At 59.4% G+C, this 17,000-nt stretch overlaps 1 protein-coding gene across 1 annotated transcript; it reads left to right on the top strand.

Moving 5' to 3' along the window:
- Positions 1–720: 720 nt before the first annotated feature.
- On the top strand, positions 721–13,265 carry MYLK2 (myosin light chain kinase 2). Its single transcript, XM_040637836.1, has 13 exons — positions 721–772; positions 1,243–1,320; positions 1,456–1,798; positions 2,721–3,022; positions 4,598–4,703; positions 5,307–5,400; positions 7,412–7,521; positions 7,606–7,747; positions 10,342–10,412; positions 10,541–10,669; positions 11,233–11,385; positions 11,546–11,678; positions 12,676–13,265. Exons 1-13 carry the CDS (start codon positions 721–723, stop codon positions 12,754–12,756), a joined length of 1,794 nt encoding a protein of 597 aa, XP_040493770.1. The 3' UTR covers positions 12,757–13,265.
- Positions 13,266–17,000: the final 3,735 nt, after the last annotated feature.

Raw genomic sequence — 17,000 nt, forward strand, 5'->3', positions numbered from 1 at the left:
CCAAAGATGCCCCCAAGCAGATCCGGAGGCCAGGAGCAGGGATCATGGGCAGAGCTGGGCAGTGGGGTCAGGGTGATTATCCCCGGGGCCTGCGTGGCTCTCACCAGCTTCTGGGCAACCCCAGGAGACGTGGCGTGCAGGTGGGCAGAGCCAGAGCCCAGCCTGAGCACGGTCTTGTCCTCGAGCCCTACCGGGGACCCCTCTTGTGCCAGGCCCCCTGCCTGATCCGGTCTAAGCCAGCGATACCCGGCAAGGCCTAGGGAAAGGCTGCTCCCTCAGGGGCCCAGTTGCCCCCTCCCTTTTCTCTTCCTGCTTGTTCCAACACTACTCTCCCCCCAGTCCGTCTGTGGGAAGAATGCCGTGTCCTCTGAACGGGGGCCAAGAGTGACAGGTGGTGGCAGTCCGAGCTGCATGGCCCCTGGTGTAAGAGATCCTCTCCTCCGTCCCCGCCTCCCCTGCCCGCACCCCTGCCTCTGCCTCTGCCCACCCAGCCCGATCCCTTACAACTGCCCCAGGAGTGCTCCTGGGCAGCCGCGGCAAGTCCGGCGGCCATCAGGTTGCCCCTCTCTGCTCCAGGTACCTCTCTCCCCTCGATCAGCTGGCCCTGGCTCCTCTCAGCCAGACAAGAGGAGGAATCTGACAGCCTGATACACCTCACTCTTCTTTCTGCAGCTAGAAAGACTCGAGTTAGACAAGCAGAAGCACACGCCTCCCTACCTCATGGCGACAGAAAACGGAGCAGTGGAGCTGGGAATCCAGAGCCCATCAACAGGTGCCAAGCTGGGGCAGGAGACAGAGGGAGGAGCCTGGGAAGGGGTGTTTGAATCCAGGGCCGGGCCCATTCCTCAGCGGGAGTTCTGTGCCGCAAGCCTTTTTGTATGGCGCATGAAGGACCCAGAAATTAGAACGATCTCTGGATAAGGTGGGGCTGGGTCGAGGGCCTACCTGAAGCCGTCCCCGGAGAGACTGGGAAAATGTGGAGCCCCCGTGCATGGCATCTAGACATTCAGGGCAAGTGATGGTGGGGGCATCAAGGTGCATTCGAGGACCAGAAGTCTCCCACGAGGGCCTCCAAGGCCCCAGCAGCCCATCTCTAGAGCCCATGAGACGGCCCCAGACCCTCCGTGGGACAAGCATTCGCAAACTGCTGCCTACGTGGGGACTTGGGCCCAGAGCTGGTCTCTGGCCAGCCTGGCTGGGGGAGGAGGGAGGATCCTGACTGGGATCTCACTTCCTTTGCAGACAAGGCACCTAAAGGTCCGGCAGGTGAAGGACCTCCGGCTGCAGGGAAAGAGTCTGGTCCACCAGATCCAAAGAAAGGTCCCAGGCCCCCAGGTGGAAAGAAAGAACCTGGGACCCCAGATGGAAAGAAAGAACCTGGGACCCCAGATGGAAAGAAAGAACCTGGGACCCCAGATGGAAAGAAAGAACCTGGGACCCCAGATGGAAAGAAAGAGCCTGATCCACCCACCCTGAAGAAAGATGACAAAGCCGCCGCCCTAAAGAAAGAGGATGGTGCCCTGGCCCAACTCTCAACCAGCAGCCAGGCCCCCGAGGGAGAAGGCCACTCAGGTGGGGGGCCTGCGGAGGGCAGTGCTGGGCAGCCAGCAGCCCTGCCCCAACAGACTGCGACAGCCGAGGCCAGTGTCGAGAAGCCCGATGCCAAGCAGGAGGCCTCAGGCAGCCAGGGCCCCGGAGAGCCCAGGGTACACAAGAAGGCAGCGGAGGGCCAAGCAGGGGGCAGGAGGGCCTCGCCCGCCTTTCTGCACAGCCCCAGCTGCCCTGCCGTCATCTCCAGGTGAATGTCCCCTGTCGCTCAGTGGGGAGGGGTCTGCGGCTCTGTCTGCAGCAGTTGCGTTTAGCTCCTCAGTCTTGGGCCTCATTGTCACCATGCTCTGTGCTGGATTGGGCAGTTGTGATGTTTAACATCTGTTCTGGGCATTGGCTCTCCTACCTTGTGGCCCTACAGAAACCAGGACTTGGTGATAGTTCACAGATGCCTGGAACGTCAAGACAGAGGTCATTGAAGACGTCTTCATGAAGCATCTGTGGCCAGAGTCCCCCTTACTCCACGAGCTTGGTTTTAGCTGAGGGCAAGACTGAGATATCGGGAGGAAAAGATAACCTTTCTTCTTACCATAATATGAAAAAATGACTAGTTGTCAGATGGATAGATCATTACTCATGCTTTCATAACCATAATATGGCACCAGTCTTATGAGGCAGTCCTTAGACTTAACTGAGTGCTAATCACATTAAATGATATTAGCGATATATTGTAAACCACGACACTACTACTACATCGGGCTGAATTATGTATGAATACCAATGAATACATTGGTATCACTGATACATTAATCAATTGCATTGCCACAGTTTGTATGACTCAAGAGCTCCATAATCTCCCTAATTGTAGTCACATAATGATTAACCAAAACAAGAATCCTATTAGTAGATATTAATGATTTATCAGTGCATTGACAGTCAAGATAATGGCCACAGACATGCATGGCATTATCAACGTCCCTTGATTTCGTATAAAGTGAATTTGGATGCCTTGCCCCATGCATTTGGGGCCGTGGTGGGGACGGGTGGGGGGGGGGCGGGTGGAGTTGTATCAGCTAGATTGCAAAAGAGGCTCTGGAAGCATGGAGACCTCCCGGAGGCGGAAGTGGTACCGTGTCTGTTAAAGGCATCACCACTCTGTTCTCACATTCTAGGCCTGAGAAGCTGCCGGTTGAGAACCCCCTGAACGAGGCATCGGAGCTTATCTTTGAAGGGGTGCCTGTGACCCCCGGCCCCATGGATCCCGGGCCAGCCCAGGTAGCAGAAGGAGGGAAGCGCATCGTGGCAGACAGCCAGAAGGAAGCAGGAGAGAAGGCTGCAGGCCAGGCTGGCCAGGCTAAGGTGCAAGGGGACACCTCGAGGGGGATCGAGTTCCAGGCTGTTCCCTCGGAGAAATCGGAGGTGGGGCAGGCCCTCTGTCTCACAGCCAGAGAGGAGGACTGCTTCCAGATTTTGGGTAGGCCAGGGGCAGGTGGGGCCTGGGGAGGGAAGGGGGCTCCCCCGGTGTCCCCATGTCTCCCTGTTTAGAGGACTGAGCGGCTCTGAGCCATGCCCCACCCAGGCTGACCCATCAGGTGTCACACAACTCTAAGAAATATAATTTCCTCGCCCCTTTTGAGAAATGGGGAAACAGAGGTTCGGGGAAAGGGAAATGGAGCGAGTGCCCCAAATCCACAGTTAGGACGGATTTGAACCTGTCCAAATGGACCCACTCTGGAGCTCCACTTTTGACTTTCCTCTACTTTGTCTCTAATGCGGTTTTGGAAAAAAAAAAAAATCAGGTTTTGGAGCAGCACCAACTCTCTAGCCAGTGGAATTTGAAGTCAGTCTGTAGAAGGGCTCCCAGGCCAGGCTTTGGTAGTTAAAGGTCATCCTGGAGGGAGTGGGGAGGGTCACGAGAGCCATAGAAGGTTCACAAGCTGAGGAGCACAGGTGCCTGTGGAGGAGAGCCGTGACCAAGGAAGCTGGGCACGTGAGATGGGGCAGGACTGTGGCGTGGCCTTAACTGATGATCAGACCGGGAGCTGGTGGCTTGGTGGTTTATTCAGTGGGCAGCAAGAGCCACAGAGCGTGAGCGAGCTTGGGGAGCAGGCGAATAGAAAGGGCCTGGGTGGGGTGTGGCAGGGCTGGGGGTGGGGTGAGATGGGGTCAGAAGAGCCCAGAGTGTCCTGACACCCCCCTCCACCAGGCTCCCCCAGCCAGCTTGCCCGGTCAGCGGCACAGTGCCACCCAGACGGGGTGGGAGGGCCTGGCGGCTGGGCGGCAGCCAGGAGCCCTGCCTCCTCCCCCAAGCAGCGGCAGGGACTTCTGCCCCGCCCCCTCCAGAAATCACATCCTTGGGGTGACGGGACCTGAACAACCTCCAAGGGCCGTCAGATTTATCACCAGCCCGGCTTCCCTGCTGCCTCTTGCTATTTATAAAGAGGTTTCCATTCCCGATGACTCAGCCTGTGAGCCGCCAGGGCCCGCTGTTCCCCGTGGTTGCCGCTAGGTGGCAGCATCTCCCTACCAAACATCTCGGCCCGGTCTCCGCCCCGGCCCTCCCCCTGCCCTTGGGCCGTGCCCAGGTTGGGCAGCCATTCTGCAGGACGGGCCAGCTTGGGCTGTAAGTAGAGGGGATGGTAGGCAGGTCATGTCACCTACCCCATCATTCAGACATAGTCACTCCTCTCTGGCACTCCACCGTTATCATCCCGCCCCCCCTCCTTTTTTTCTTTAATGGAAATGCAGATAGCTTGGGATGGAGACGTCATTCCTTATCACGTGGGAGGGTCTGAGAAGTCCAATCAGCTGTCCCATTGTTGTGCCAGGAGACGCTGAGCCCCCTCTGACAGAGTCCCAAGGCCATTTTGTGTGTTGGTGGCAGAGCTGAACCTGGAAACTGGGCCCCCTAGCCCCTATCCTGGAGCCAGCTGTCCCCCAGGTATCACTTGGTGAACCTCCCCGGATGGGGCCCAGGTCAGGCAGGAGGGGGTGGTCCTGGGGCACCTTCTCAGCAGCCCCTGGCACTGACTGTGATCTGCCTCCGCAGATGATTGTCCGCCACCCCCAGCCCCCTTTCCCCACCGCATCGTGGAGCTGAGGCCTGGGAACGTCAACAGTCAATTCAGCATGAACTCCAAGGACGCGCTGGGCGGGTGAGAGCTGGGACCCCGAGCTCCTGGCCCACAGGCGGGAAAGCATGGAGCCCCAGGGCCTGACATCCTTCCCGAGCAAGGCCCAGACACACCCCGATTGGACATGATCTACGGGGACACAATTACTTCCGCATGGTTACTTACCCCTCGTGTGCAAGCTGTCACGTGGGTTGATACGCACTCATGTCACTGTCTCTCACACAGACACACCATTGATCATTCAGTATTTCCTATAGGAAGCAAACAGCATTTTCCTGTCTGTTTCAGTTTCGGCCACCACCCTGACCCCCTCAAAGTGCTTCATAAAAAGCCCTCCAGGTGCCTTCCCCTGGGGCCCAGAGCCCCAGAACCCATGCTAACCACAAGGCGTGAGCTGTCAATCAGGTGCCGTCCTGTGGGTGCGTCTACCCGTCCTGTGCCCATGGCTGGTGTGGTTCAGCCACTGTCCCTTCCACAAGGCTCCCAGCTTCAGGAGGGAGTTGGGCTGGCTGGGGCAAGCGTCCCGGCTCACAGAGGGGGATCCGGACAGGGGCAGAGCACAGGCCCCTACCTCAGCCCCAGGCCCCTGGGAACCCCCTCACTCCCCACCTCTTCTCTCTTCAGCGGCAAGTTTGGAGCAGTCTGTACTTGCACAGAGAAAGCCACAGGCCTCAAGTTGGCAGCCAAGGTCATCAAGAAACAGACACCCAAAGACAAGGTAGTAGGGGCTGGCTCCGTGGGAAGGAGAGGGGATCCTCGGAGTGGGTACCTCTCACCTCCCTCCACCCGTATGTCTGCACCAGGGGCTTGGTGTTTGAGCCTCGATGTGCTGAAGATGGCACTCAGATAGACAGAGGGACAGACAGACAGCCCTGCCACAGGGACCTGAAGCCGCTTCCCATAAACAAGACACCTCAGTTGTTGAACTTCTCCCGGGGATGTCCCCTTCTGGGCACAGAACGTCCCTGCCTTCTGTTTGGCTCAGTCCGGCAAACACTGATGAGCACGGGCTCTGGGCCAGCACGGGGAGTGGGGGGGCCCCCCAAAGTGAAATGAGTATGTTCCCGCCCTCAGGGAGTGCCAAGGCCATCAGGCCGGGTCTAGAGCCCAGGCCTGGCTTGGAGGAGGCCGAGGGCAGTGTTCGTTCAAGGAACGAGTGGAAGAGTGGATGAATGTAGGCACAGGCTCATGTGCAGTGAGGGGGTCAGGCGGGTGAGGGCTGATGACCACCTAGCCACCTGTTGTGCTGAGGGCTGTAGCTCGGGAAAGCGAGGCCGGGGGCCGGGGGGGATCCGGCGGGGGCTGTGGAAGAGCCTCCAGATTCAGCGGGGCACTGTCTCTCCAACGAAGGCTCGAAGGAGGAGCTGGTTCAGGTGGGGAGGCAGGGAAGAGAGTCTCAAGCCAGGGGGGGCTGTGGGAGGGAAGGCCTGAAGGCCAGGAGCGACAGGGACCAGTGGAGGAGGCAGGGGAGCCGAGAAGGGAGCTTAGGAGCATTTGAGGCGGAGACACAGCAGGTGCGGAGGCCCGGAGCCTGGGAGGACCCTGACAGAAGCTCAGGGGACTCCGCCTTTCTCGGCCACGCACTCGACTGCGGGTCTCCAGGCCTCCGTCCCGGACCTGGCTCAGCGTAGATGGTCCAGACACACGTGCTGCGGAGATTAGTTGGAGTCAGCTCTTGATTAATGAATTCGCGAGGACTTTCTCTGGGCCGCTCACCATGCCAGGTGCTCAGGAAGCGGCCGTGGAGCGTCCGAGTCCCTGCACTCACGCTCGAGACAGGGGCAGACAACGCAACAGGACACACGCAGAAGGCATGGCGTCGGGGACTGAGCCGTGCCAGGAAGGAAAATAGAGCCAGGGAGGGTACGGGGAGTGTGGGGCCGATGGGGGCCGTTAAGATAGGGCGGTGGGGTCTGGCCTCTCTGGGGAAGCGGCAGGTAGAGTGCCATATGAATGAAGGAATAGAATCAAGGGAACAAATGGAAAAATGGAGGCAGTGATGGGATGATGCTGGGGGCTGAGGGGACGGGGAGGGAGAGAGGCCCGATCTGTAGCATTTGGCAATTTCCCCGGTGTCCATATTCCTATCTCGGCTGACTTCAAGCCACCAGAGTGACAGTTGGCATTCACGCTTTCTGAAAGTGACAAATAATGGCAGCTTAGGCCGGGAAGGAAATCTAGACGGGTCTCCCGAGGCAGGGTGTGAGAATGGGAGGAATCTGGGACAGCGCCTGGCTTGATGTCCCGCACACCTGGGCGAGGGGACAGGCTCTCTTGCTGACGGGCAAACTGAGGGCAACTCAGCCGTGTGGCGGGGGCCGTGGCAAGGGTTTCCTTTGGACCTGAGAGGTCCAGGATGTCTCTTAGCTGTCTGAGGGGAACTGCAGTCAGGCAAGTGGAATGGCAAGTCCTGGGACTTGAGGGGAAAGCCCAGGGAGAGAGGGCAGCGGGAAAGTGGTGAGCGGAGGACTGGCCCTCGGGTACTCCAGTAGTGAGTCAGGAGGAGACGAGGAAGAAGTGGCAAAGGAACGGTGTCCTGGCCGCAACGACTGGCGGCGAAGACACGGGCTCCGGGTGGGGACAGATGGGAGGCAAGGAGGCCAGCAAGGAGGAGGCCGGGCAGTGGTCTAGACCAGGCCTGACAGGTCAGGTCAAGGGCAGCGGTATGGAGGGGGGAGGGCAGGGAGCGGTGACCCTCAGGCGGTACCCCCGGCTTCCCTGGTGCCCAGGAAATGGTGATGCTTGAGATAGAGGTGATGAACCAGCTGAACCACCGTAACCTGATCCAGCTCTACGCGGCCATCGAGACCTCGCACGAGATAGTGCTGTTCATGGAGTAGTGAGTGCTGGCAGTGGGGCAGGGGGCCGGGTGGGGGTGCCAGCCGGCCCGGAAGCAAGCCTGCGGAGGGGTCTGTCCACACAGCATCGAGGGCGGCGAGCTCTTCGAGAGGATCGTGGATGAGGACTACCAGCTGACTGAGGTGGACACCATGGTGTTCGTCAGGCAGATCTGCGACGGCATCCTCTTCATGCACAAGATGCGGGTTCTGCACCTGGACCTCAAGGTACCGGGGCCGTGGCCCCCCGAAACCAGGGTTGCCACCAGCCCTCCCGCCCCGCTCCCATCCGTCCTTCTCTCCCTCCCTCTACCCTGCTAGCTGTAGACCCCAACGGGTTTACTGAGGCTCTGCTAAGTACCGGGAGCCGGGGATCCCACAGAGAGTGAACAAGCCTTGGTCCCAGCTCTCAGGGGCTTCTGGTGGAGTGCTAGGTACACGTCCTCCGTCCTGAGAGCCCCGAGCCCAGCGTCCCACGCGTAGAACTTGCTAAGGGTTGCTAGAGTGTTTCCCTCGGTGGGGCCTTCATAGGCGCTGTGAGTGTGTGTTCGTGACTCCCGCGAGCCTCTGTCGAGGGCCCGCTCTGTGGCAGGCAGGGCTCTAGGTGGTGGAGATCCAGCCGTGAACAAGGAAGACGAAATGCGGGCCCTCGTGGGACTTAGGTTCTAGAAGCGAGTCAGGAAAACGAATCCGTGAAGAACAGCCTCAGCGCAGCAACGTGCACGTGCTCCACGAGCAGGAACGTTCCGAGAAAGGATCTTGCTATTCCTGCTCTGACCTTGCGCGGAGCCGGCCAGGCAGAGCCTGAAGGCTTCACGCGTCCTGGCGGCTGTGGTCGACAGGTGGCCGCTGCCCTGCGCGTGAGGCCGGCCGCGATGTAGGGGCGGCAGGAGCAGCGGCAGGGCGGGGGGTTCATGCCTGCGGGGCGGGTGGCGAACCCGCAGTCTGGGTACTGAGCGGGGTGAGCGTCGAGGCTGGTGCTTGCCTCCGTTCCTCTGAGAAATGCGCATGGAGCGCCTCCGCCGTGCTAGGCCGCTCCCCTGCCGCTGCGCGCTGGGCTGGGCACTGGCTTTACCGCAGGGTTGACGAGGGACACACCCCTGTCCCCTGGAGCCTACAGGTCAGTGGGGGAAACAGACCATTCCTACAACAGATCCTTTTACACCGTGACAAGCGTTATGAACAGCCCATGAGAGGCGCGGAGAGACAGACAGGGTGAACTTGGAGAAGCAGGCAAGGGCCAGAGCCTTGGAGCGGATGCAGGCCCGGGGCTGGCCAACACCGGCACTGTGCTGGCTCTGGGCCAGAGCCATTCGGGGTGTATGCGCCTTCCGACGGCCCACGGGCCCGGTGTGCAGGTAGCTCCGCCACGGACACGTTGAGGGAGCCAGGAGGGTAAGGGGGTGGGATTCAATGGGCCAACATGGTGGCAGGGAATCTAGGAGTTGGTTGTCATGGCCAAGGGCAGAGATGATGGCGGCTGGCACCAGTGGCCGTGGTGGAGGGATGGGAGGCGGCCAGACCATGGGTATGTTCTGAAAACAGAGCCAGTCTGATTTGCTGCTGTGGGAGGGGGTTGGAGACAGGGAAAGGAAAGAGTCGGGTGACTCCTGGGCTTCTGGATGGAGCTGGCATCTGCACACAGCGTCGGAGGCCTGCCGTTGCCCCGTGAAAGCCAGAGCCTCTGGGGGCAGAGCAGGGTCCCCAGTTAATTTTTTTTTTTTATTTTTTAATAATGATTTTTTATTATATTATGTTAGTCACCATACAGTACATCCCCGGTTTTCCATGTAAGGCTCGATGATTCATTAGTTGTGTATAACACCCAGTGCACCATGCAATATGTGCCCTCCTTACTACCCAGGGTCCCCAGTTAAAACACAGCACCCTGGGAAGCAGCTGTCTCAAACCTCTTTATCCTAAAATGTGTTTTTTCAGGATAGCAATAAGTTTCTCATCCAAAAGGGGTCTCCCAGTCAAGTAAGTTGGGTGAACCACAGCCTGAAGGCCCTTCCCAGGGCTCCTCAGAGTCTCGTGTCCTCCGGAAGGAAGACTGACTTTGTCTTTCTCCCCTAAAAGATGGTACCCTGGGACCTTTCTTTTCTTTCCCTGTTCTGCTCGAGCACCAGGTTGAGCTGTGAAGGTCGTAGTGGATGGACCCGTTCAAACAGCACCTTCAGAGCGCATGTGGTCAGGCCCTCTGGTCAAGTGCCCACAGAGCCCTGATGAGTAACAAGGGCCAGGCCAGGGCGACAGAGAACCCGGGGACCCGGGGGCTGAGCACCCGGCTCAGGGGGCAGTGGCGACTCACGCCAGGGGCCGTGTGGCCACGTGGCTAGGGCTTCTGGGGTTTCGGGAGGTGTTGAAGACCAGGGGAACAAGGTTTTTGTGTGAAGTCTCCTGCCTTTAACCATTGTTAACTACTCAAATGGTTCTGGCTTGGAACCCCTGATTAGTCCTGTGTCCTTGAGTCACATGAGGAGGAAATGGAGGCCCAGAGCCGGGAGGGACTGGCCTCACAGGAACGTCGTTCACACACTCACCTGCGCTGGGGCCACAGGATTCCCAGGAGCCTTGGCGGAGCACTTACTCGGAGCCTTAGTTAGACAACAGTGGGGGGAACAAGGAGGCCGGGAGAGGACGGTCCCTTCTCTGGAAAAGTCCCTCTCAGGGCTTCAGGGTCCTCGCCTGTGCTGGAGCAGGGGCTCCCATTCTGGCAGCATGGGGCTCTGGTCCAGAGAGCCTGGGACCTGGGGGGACCTGGGTGGGGAGGCAGGGTGAGCTGGGTCAGAGGTCAATCTGGGCCACCCCCTTTTCCTCAGCCAGAGAACATCCTGTGCGTCAACACCACGGGCCATATGGTGAAGATCATCGACTTTGGCCTGGCACGGAGGTACCCCCTTGGTGGGTGGGGAGGGCAGGGCAAGCCTCTGAGGTGCGCGGGGGACAGGAGAGGAGTAGAGTGGAGGGTGTGGGGAATGGGCTGGGGGCTGTGCTCTGAGCTCTTGCTCTCACCCCCAGGTATAATCCCAACGAGAAGCTGAAGGTGAATTTTGGGACGCCGGAGTTTCTGTCACCTGAGGTGGTGAATTATGACCAAATCTCTGATAAGACAGACATGTGGAGTATGGGGGTCATCACTTACATGCTGTGAGTCCTGGGGGAGTGTGGTGTGTATGGGGCTGGGGCCCATGGGTGGGCAGCTGAGGCCAAAATTGGCCTTGGGGTCCTGGTGAGGGGTGTTCCACCTCCCCACTCCCTCAGTCAGGGCTCTGCTGGGATTGGGTGTGCGAGGGAGAACCAGGAAAGGGGAACTTTGTACCCATTTTGTAGATGGAGAAATGAAGACCCCTAAAGGCATAGTGTCCTAGTCCAGGTTCCTACACAGCAGATCCTTGATGACCCAGGGTGGGGGCAGAGAGCAGCAGACATTTTTCATACACCCATCATTCCTCTTCTTCACTGTAACCCTGGGAAGTTGGGGTGATTATGCCCATTTTACAGATGAGAAGAGTGAGGCTCAAAGAGGGGAAGTGACTTGCCCAAGGTCACCCAGCCAGAATCAAACCCAGGTCTGTCCCACTCAAGAGGCTGGGGTCTTTTCAGCACATGGTGTTGCCTCCTAGGATCTGTCTCCATCCCCTGAGCCCCCCAAAGGTGACTCAGTATCTCCGATCTTACCTCCCCGGCTTCCTGATATCTCCTCTCTCCAGGCTGAGCGGCCTCTCCCCCTTCCTGGGAGATGATGACACAGAGACCCTAAACAATGTTCTCTCTGCCAACTGGTACTTTGACGAGGAGACCTTTGAGGCCGTGTCCGATGAGGCCAAAGACTTTGTCTCCAACCTCATTGTCAAGGACCAGAGGTGAGGCTCACATGAGGACACAGACCCCGTGTGTGCAAACCCAGTGTGTGTGTGTGTGTGTGTGTGTGTGCACTGGCAGGGCAGGAAGAAGGCCAGGGCTGGCTGGGTCTGGTGTTTACAGGCATGCCGTCCGCCCTCACCACATTGCCCCCTCCCACAGGGCCCGGATGAACGCTGCCCAGTGCCTTGCCCACCCCTGGCTCAACAACCTGGCAGAGAAAGCCAAGCGCTGTAACCGACGTCTTAAGTCCCAGATCTTGCTTAAGAAATACCTCATGAAGAGGCGCTGGAAGGTACCACTGGACTGGGTGGGGAGGCGGGAGGGGCTGCAGGCGGGAAGAGCTCCTGGCAGATCCCAGGCCCCAGCCCTGCCTTGGCAGCTTCTATGGACCAGGCCGAGCCCTGTCTGGAAAACAGGGTTGGCTTTTCTCTCTTTGTCCTGGGCTGGTTCCTGCCCCGGAGCAGTGACCCTCCACCCACCACCTCCACCCTGAGGAGGTGTGCATTTGAGGCTCGGGCTCAGGAAAAGATCTCTGATGCCCTCACAGGCCCCTTCCCTTCATTTTACAAATATTTATTGGGCATCTCCTACTTCTAGGCACCAAGAGTACACCAGTGGACAAAAGAGACCAGGAGTTTAGTGTTTGTGGACTCATTTTGGATGGGAGGGGTGTTATTAAGAGGGGTTAAGGAAGGTCTCTAGAAAAAAATTAGGATTGTCAGGCGTGCCAGGGGAGAGGTTGCACTTCTAAATAGGGTGGTCAGGAAGGGCCCACTGAGAAGCAACATGTGCACAAAAAACCTGACGGAGGTGAGGAGTGAGCCATGCTGGTACTGGGGAGGACAGTGTTCCGGGAGGAGGGGACAGCCAATGCAAAGGCCCTGAGGCACAAACATGGCTGGCAAGTGTGAGGAACAGGTAAGAGGCCAGTAAGGCTGAAGTGGGATGAGCAAGGGGTGAAGGGAGATGAAGTCAGAGAGGAATGGGAGGCAGTGGGTGGAGGGACTCGCTGGCCCTGGCAAGGGGCTTACGTTTTAGTTGGAGCGATATAGGAACCACTGGAGCATCAGAGCAGAGAGGTGCTCGGGTCTGGCTGCCATACCTGTTGAATGAGGGGAGGAGTCCTGACAGATATCGTATCATGGCACCTCCTGTGGCCATTTTGGGCACTGCGCCCTCTCTAGCGTCTGGCCGTTGGGGAATGAAGGCGATCTTAGGAGCCACTCAGCTGCGCCACAGTTTCTCCTCCGGCCAGAGGCTGACTGGGATCCTTCTCCCTCATCCCTCAGAAAAACTTCATTGCTGTCAGTGCTGCAAACCGCTTCAAGAAGATCAGCAGCTCGGGGGCACTCATGGCTCTGGGGGTCTGAGCCCCGGGAGCGACTGAGGCCTGGATGCAGCCGCACGGTGGCCGGGGCTGAGGCCACACAGCCCAGAAGGCCCGAGCAGACGGGCCAGATCCCCAGGGTGGGCTGGCTAGGACAAGGCTGCGCCAGGCTGGGAGGCTCGGGGCTCCCCACGACCCCGCGCAGCGACTGCTTCCCCGACGTGAGCCGCCTCAGATGTGGCCTGAGTCGATCCTGCTAATGCCTCCCCAGACAGGGCCTCGGCCCTCAGCCACAGCCCAGATGCCACAGGCCCTGTCGCTCCCTCCCCGGCTCCCCCTCTTGGAACTGCTGCCATGGTGACCCCTGCTTGGTCTCACCTGGGGCATCCCTGGCTTGGGCTTGCTCCTAACTGGAACGGGAAGGCTGGGGGTCCCAGCATGTGGGGCTTCTGCGGTTGTGGATGGGAGGCCCTTGGTGGGGCAGGAAGGCAGCAAGGCCAATTCCTGAGGCCCAGCTGCCAGGGGAGACAGAGCAGGCTTTGTGAAAGAGGACCTCCATGCCCCCGCCCGCCCCCCCACTCCCAACAGATAAGGCCTCGTACACACCATCTGGCCCGGCCCGGCCCCCGCCCACCTTCCTGACGACCACCAACACACAGGAACTCTGTGTGAGAGAAGGACGCCCAGCCCAGGCCTGCGGAGGGGGAGGGGAGAGGCCTGGGGGACAGGGAGACCACCCCCGAGCTTGCCTGAGGGCCAGGCGGGCCGGCCCAGCCACTCCGGGGCCCTCGTCCCCAGGGTCACCCATGGCTTCGGATGATGGGGTCAGCAGGCCCAGGAGGAGTGAGAAAGCCATCGGGCAGTCCCCAACCTGCTCTCAGCTTGTGCCTTGTAAATAAATGTACAGGTTGGGTGTGGCTTTCTTCCCTGTGTGTGTGCGTGCACTTGGGTGAGGTCAGAGATGACCCCTGATCCCCGAGCGCTGCTGTGGGCCAGGCACTCCAGTGGCGCTTCAGGGCGTGGCCTGGTGGCTCCCGGTGCGGCCTCAGGAGCCAGGCTGCCCAGCACAGGATCTGGGCAAGTGGCCTGCCAGCTTTGGGCCTCAGTTTGCTTCTCTGTCACAGCACCGTCCAACATTTATCGGTGCTTACTGGGTGCGAGGCTCCATTTAAGTGCTCGTATGGGTATTAACTCATTTATCCCTCACAGCAAGCTTGAGGTGGATATTATTATCATTCCCATTTTACAGGGGGGGAAACTGAGGCTTAGAGACAGGAAGGAACTTGAGGGCTATTCAACAAGTCGGAAGCTGGACCTTGAGCTCTTGTCTCCCAGAGCGAGGCTCTGAGTCCGAGCCACCTTGCTTCCCAGCAGAACAAGGTGTCAGGGGAAAATGGGGTCTCCAGGTGGGGCCAGAAGTTCGGGTAGGCCTGTGGTGCCTTTGCTGGGCCTGCGGTGATGGGGTCCCCCCCCCCAGGCCGGTTCTCTGCTCTTTCCCACGGGCCACAGCCTGCGCCAGCCTGGGCCTGCCGGGTGGGGGAGGGGGCTCCGTCTGCTGGAGGGGGCAGCCCAGAGGGCCGGAGAACTTGACCCGAAGAGGGCTCGGCCTTGCTGGCTGTGAGGACAACTGAGGCAGAGGTGGGCCTGGCCTCAGTGGGGCAGCCGGCCTGCCTGCTTGGGGTGACTGGGCTCCAGCAGCGGCGGCAGGGACGGCAGTCAGCGCGCGTCGAGCGCTGTGGGGCACCAGCCCTGCCCCAGCTGCACGTGTTCATGAGCACGTTGGTGGCTCTCGGCGAGCTCACCCGGGAGACATGGTGTTAGGTCCATTTCTCAGATGAGGAATCCAAGCCTCAGGGAGGTTAAGCCCCTTGCTTAGGGTCACACAGCTAGTCGAAGGCAGAGCCAGGACTGGTACCCAGACAGTTTGGGCCCAGAGCCCCTGCTCTTAATGGCTACACTGCCTGCCTCTTGAGAAATCTTGGACTTGACCACAGACCAGGACCCTGTTCATCCCGACCTCACCTGACTCCATGAATATTGGCCTGGAGGGCCAGGCCAGCGTTGTCATCCCCACCCCTGCCCTGTACCAGCAGGTGGGTGTGGCCTCCCACCGCGGCACGTGCCACATGGGTGAGGTGGGGCAGACTTTGGGGTCTAAGCCCGGTGTGTCTTACTCTCAAGGTTTGGGGGCCTGGGGAACCTGGGTTGGGGTTCTTGATGGGACGTGTGCTTACAGGCAAAGCCCCCAGGCCGTGGATCCCTGCCTGCCTGCCCGCCTGCCCGCCCGCTCGCCACCTGCCAGCTGGGCCAGGCCTGTGGTTTCCTCTGAGTTCTCTCAGTGTTGCTGGCCCCCACCCAGGCTGAGCCTCGGCCACACAGCGTGATGATGAGGGATGAGTCACAGCCGTGGGGCGGGGTGGGGGGGGTTAGGAAATGAGGTCCAGCCACAACACAGATCCAGGGCCTGGATCCAGCTGGGGAAACCGAGGCCAAAATGAGGAAGGCCCCTCAACAGAGAACAGCTGGGACAAGAACCCAGGACCCCTGACTCTCAGCACAGGTTTCAATTTCCTCCTCTATAATAGGCAAATGACAACCTCGGCTCTGCTCTCCACTGGCGCTCCTAGGCCATCATGACAGCCGCAAGATGGGGTAGGGTGCTCATTCACCATATGTCACAGATGAAGAAACAGGTTCAGAGAGGGAAGGTAATTTCCTCCAGGCCACACAGCAAATTAACATTTCCTAGGAAGGAAGCCCACCCAGAACCACGGAACGGGGCTGATCACTGCTTCCGTCCCTATCACCTCCCAGGAGTACATCTTGGAAAGCTCTTTCTGATTGATCAGGGGCCTCCTTTGGCCTCCCCTGGTCCCTGGAGGTAAAGGATATAATCTCGACAATATGGGGAAATGGGGATTCAGAGAGATTTTGCTCCCTGCAAGGGCACATGCAGGGAAAAGTCACGGTGGCAGCCCCCAGTGTGGGGCTGAATTTCTGCCTCTCCGCAGGCCTGGGCCCTTGTCCCCTTACCACCACTAGAACCCCATCCCCGGTGGCTTCGCAGGAAAAAGCTTTTCACCCTAGGAGCCATCCTGATGGAGGGAGTGAATCCATGGCTCTTCTGGGCCTGCCAGCTGGAGCCAAGGCCAGGGCCAGGGCTCTGGTCTGTGATTCTTCAAGTCCCGGGTACCAGGCTGTGAGCATCCCCTGCTCCTTGCCTGCTGGGCCCTGCCCACCACAGTGCCTGGTTGCGGGCCCCTTCTGCATGGTGCCCATTACAATGATGACACTGCGATCTTCGCTGCAAGGCGCACTGTGTCTCAGGGCCTGTGCCACCAGCTCCCCCTGCCCAGTGTCCTGGACACCCCCTTGTGGGCTAAGAAGGGTTAACACCCTCCATGGGACAGCTCCTCCCGCCAGTTCCAGCCCAGAAAGCGTTCCTCCAAGACTATTTCCTGCCTCTGGGCCTTGGCCAGGCCCACAGTGACCACCCCCATGGGTCTGAGGCCGCATCTGGTTTGGATTACTCTGGGCCTGGTGACGCTGCCTCTTCCTGTCTGCATCCAGTGGCCTTGAATTCCACTGGCCACCTTGGACCCAACAGGGCAGTGGTGGGAAAAGATTCGGCCGGTGACAGGGCTGCCCGAGGGTGTCCAGCAGCCAGGGCTGTCCTGAAGGACGTGTCTGCCCGCACCAAGCTCCCATTCGCGCAGCTGCCCACGCACCTGTTCCTTTCGGCACGTTAATGGCTGTTATTCCCTGAGCTCCCGGGGCTGTAGCAGGTGATTTCCATTTGTGAACTCATTTCATCCCCACCCTACGAGTGGATATTTTCATGAGGTATTTCATGAAGATGAGGAAGCCGAGGCTCAGGGAGTTTATGGACAAGTCCCTGAGTCCGCAGCCGGTGAATGGTGGGGTCGCAGTGCAAAGCCCGCGGTCTGACTTCTGACACAGCCAATCATGTCACAGCTCTTTGTTGAGTCCCTGCTCTGGGCCTGGCCCTAAGCTAGAACCCGGAGCTGAATGAGTCATGTCCCCACCCTCAGGGAGCTCACACCCTCTGGAAGCCCACTGGGTGGGAGCTTGGGGGTTAGGGTGCAGCTGGAGGGACATGGAAGAAGACACGAACTCCTATTCTCTTTTCTCCCGTGGCAGCAAGTGACATCCAAGCGGAGAGCAAGGAGGGGCCGCCTTTTCCAGATGGAGCGAGGATGGTGTTCCGGGGAGATCGCCTGTGCAAGGGCCTGTAGCTAAGAGCAAGGTTGTCTTGGAGCTTCCCAG

Source organism: Ursus maritimus, unplaced genomic scaffold (assembly GCF_017311325.1).
Source record: "Ursus maritimus isolate PB19 unplaced genomic scaffold, ASM1731132v1 scaffold_22, whole genome shotgun sequence".
NCBI lineage: Eukaryota > Metazoa > Chordata > Mammalia > Carnivora > Ursidae > Ursus > Ursus maritimus.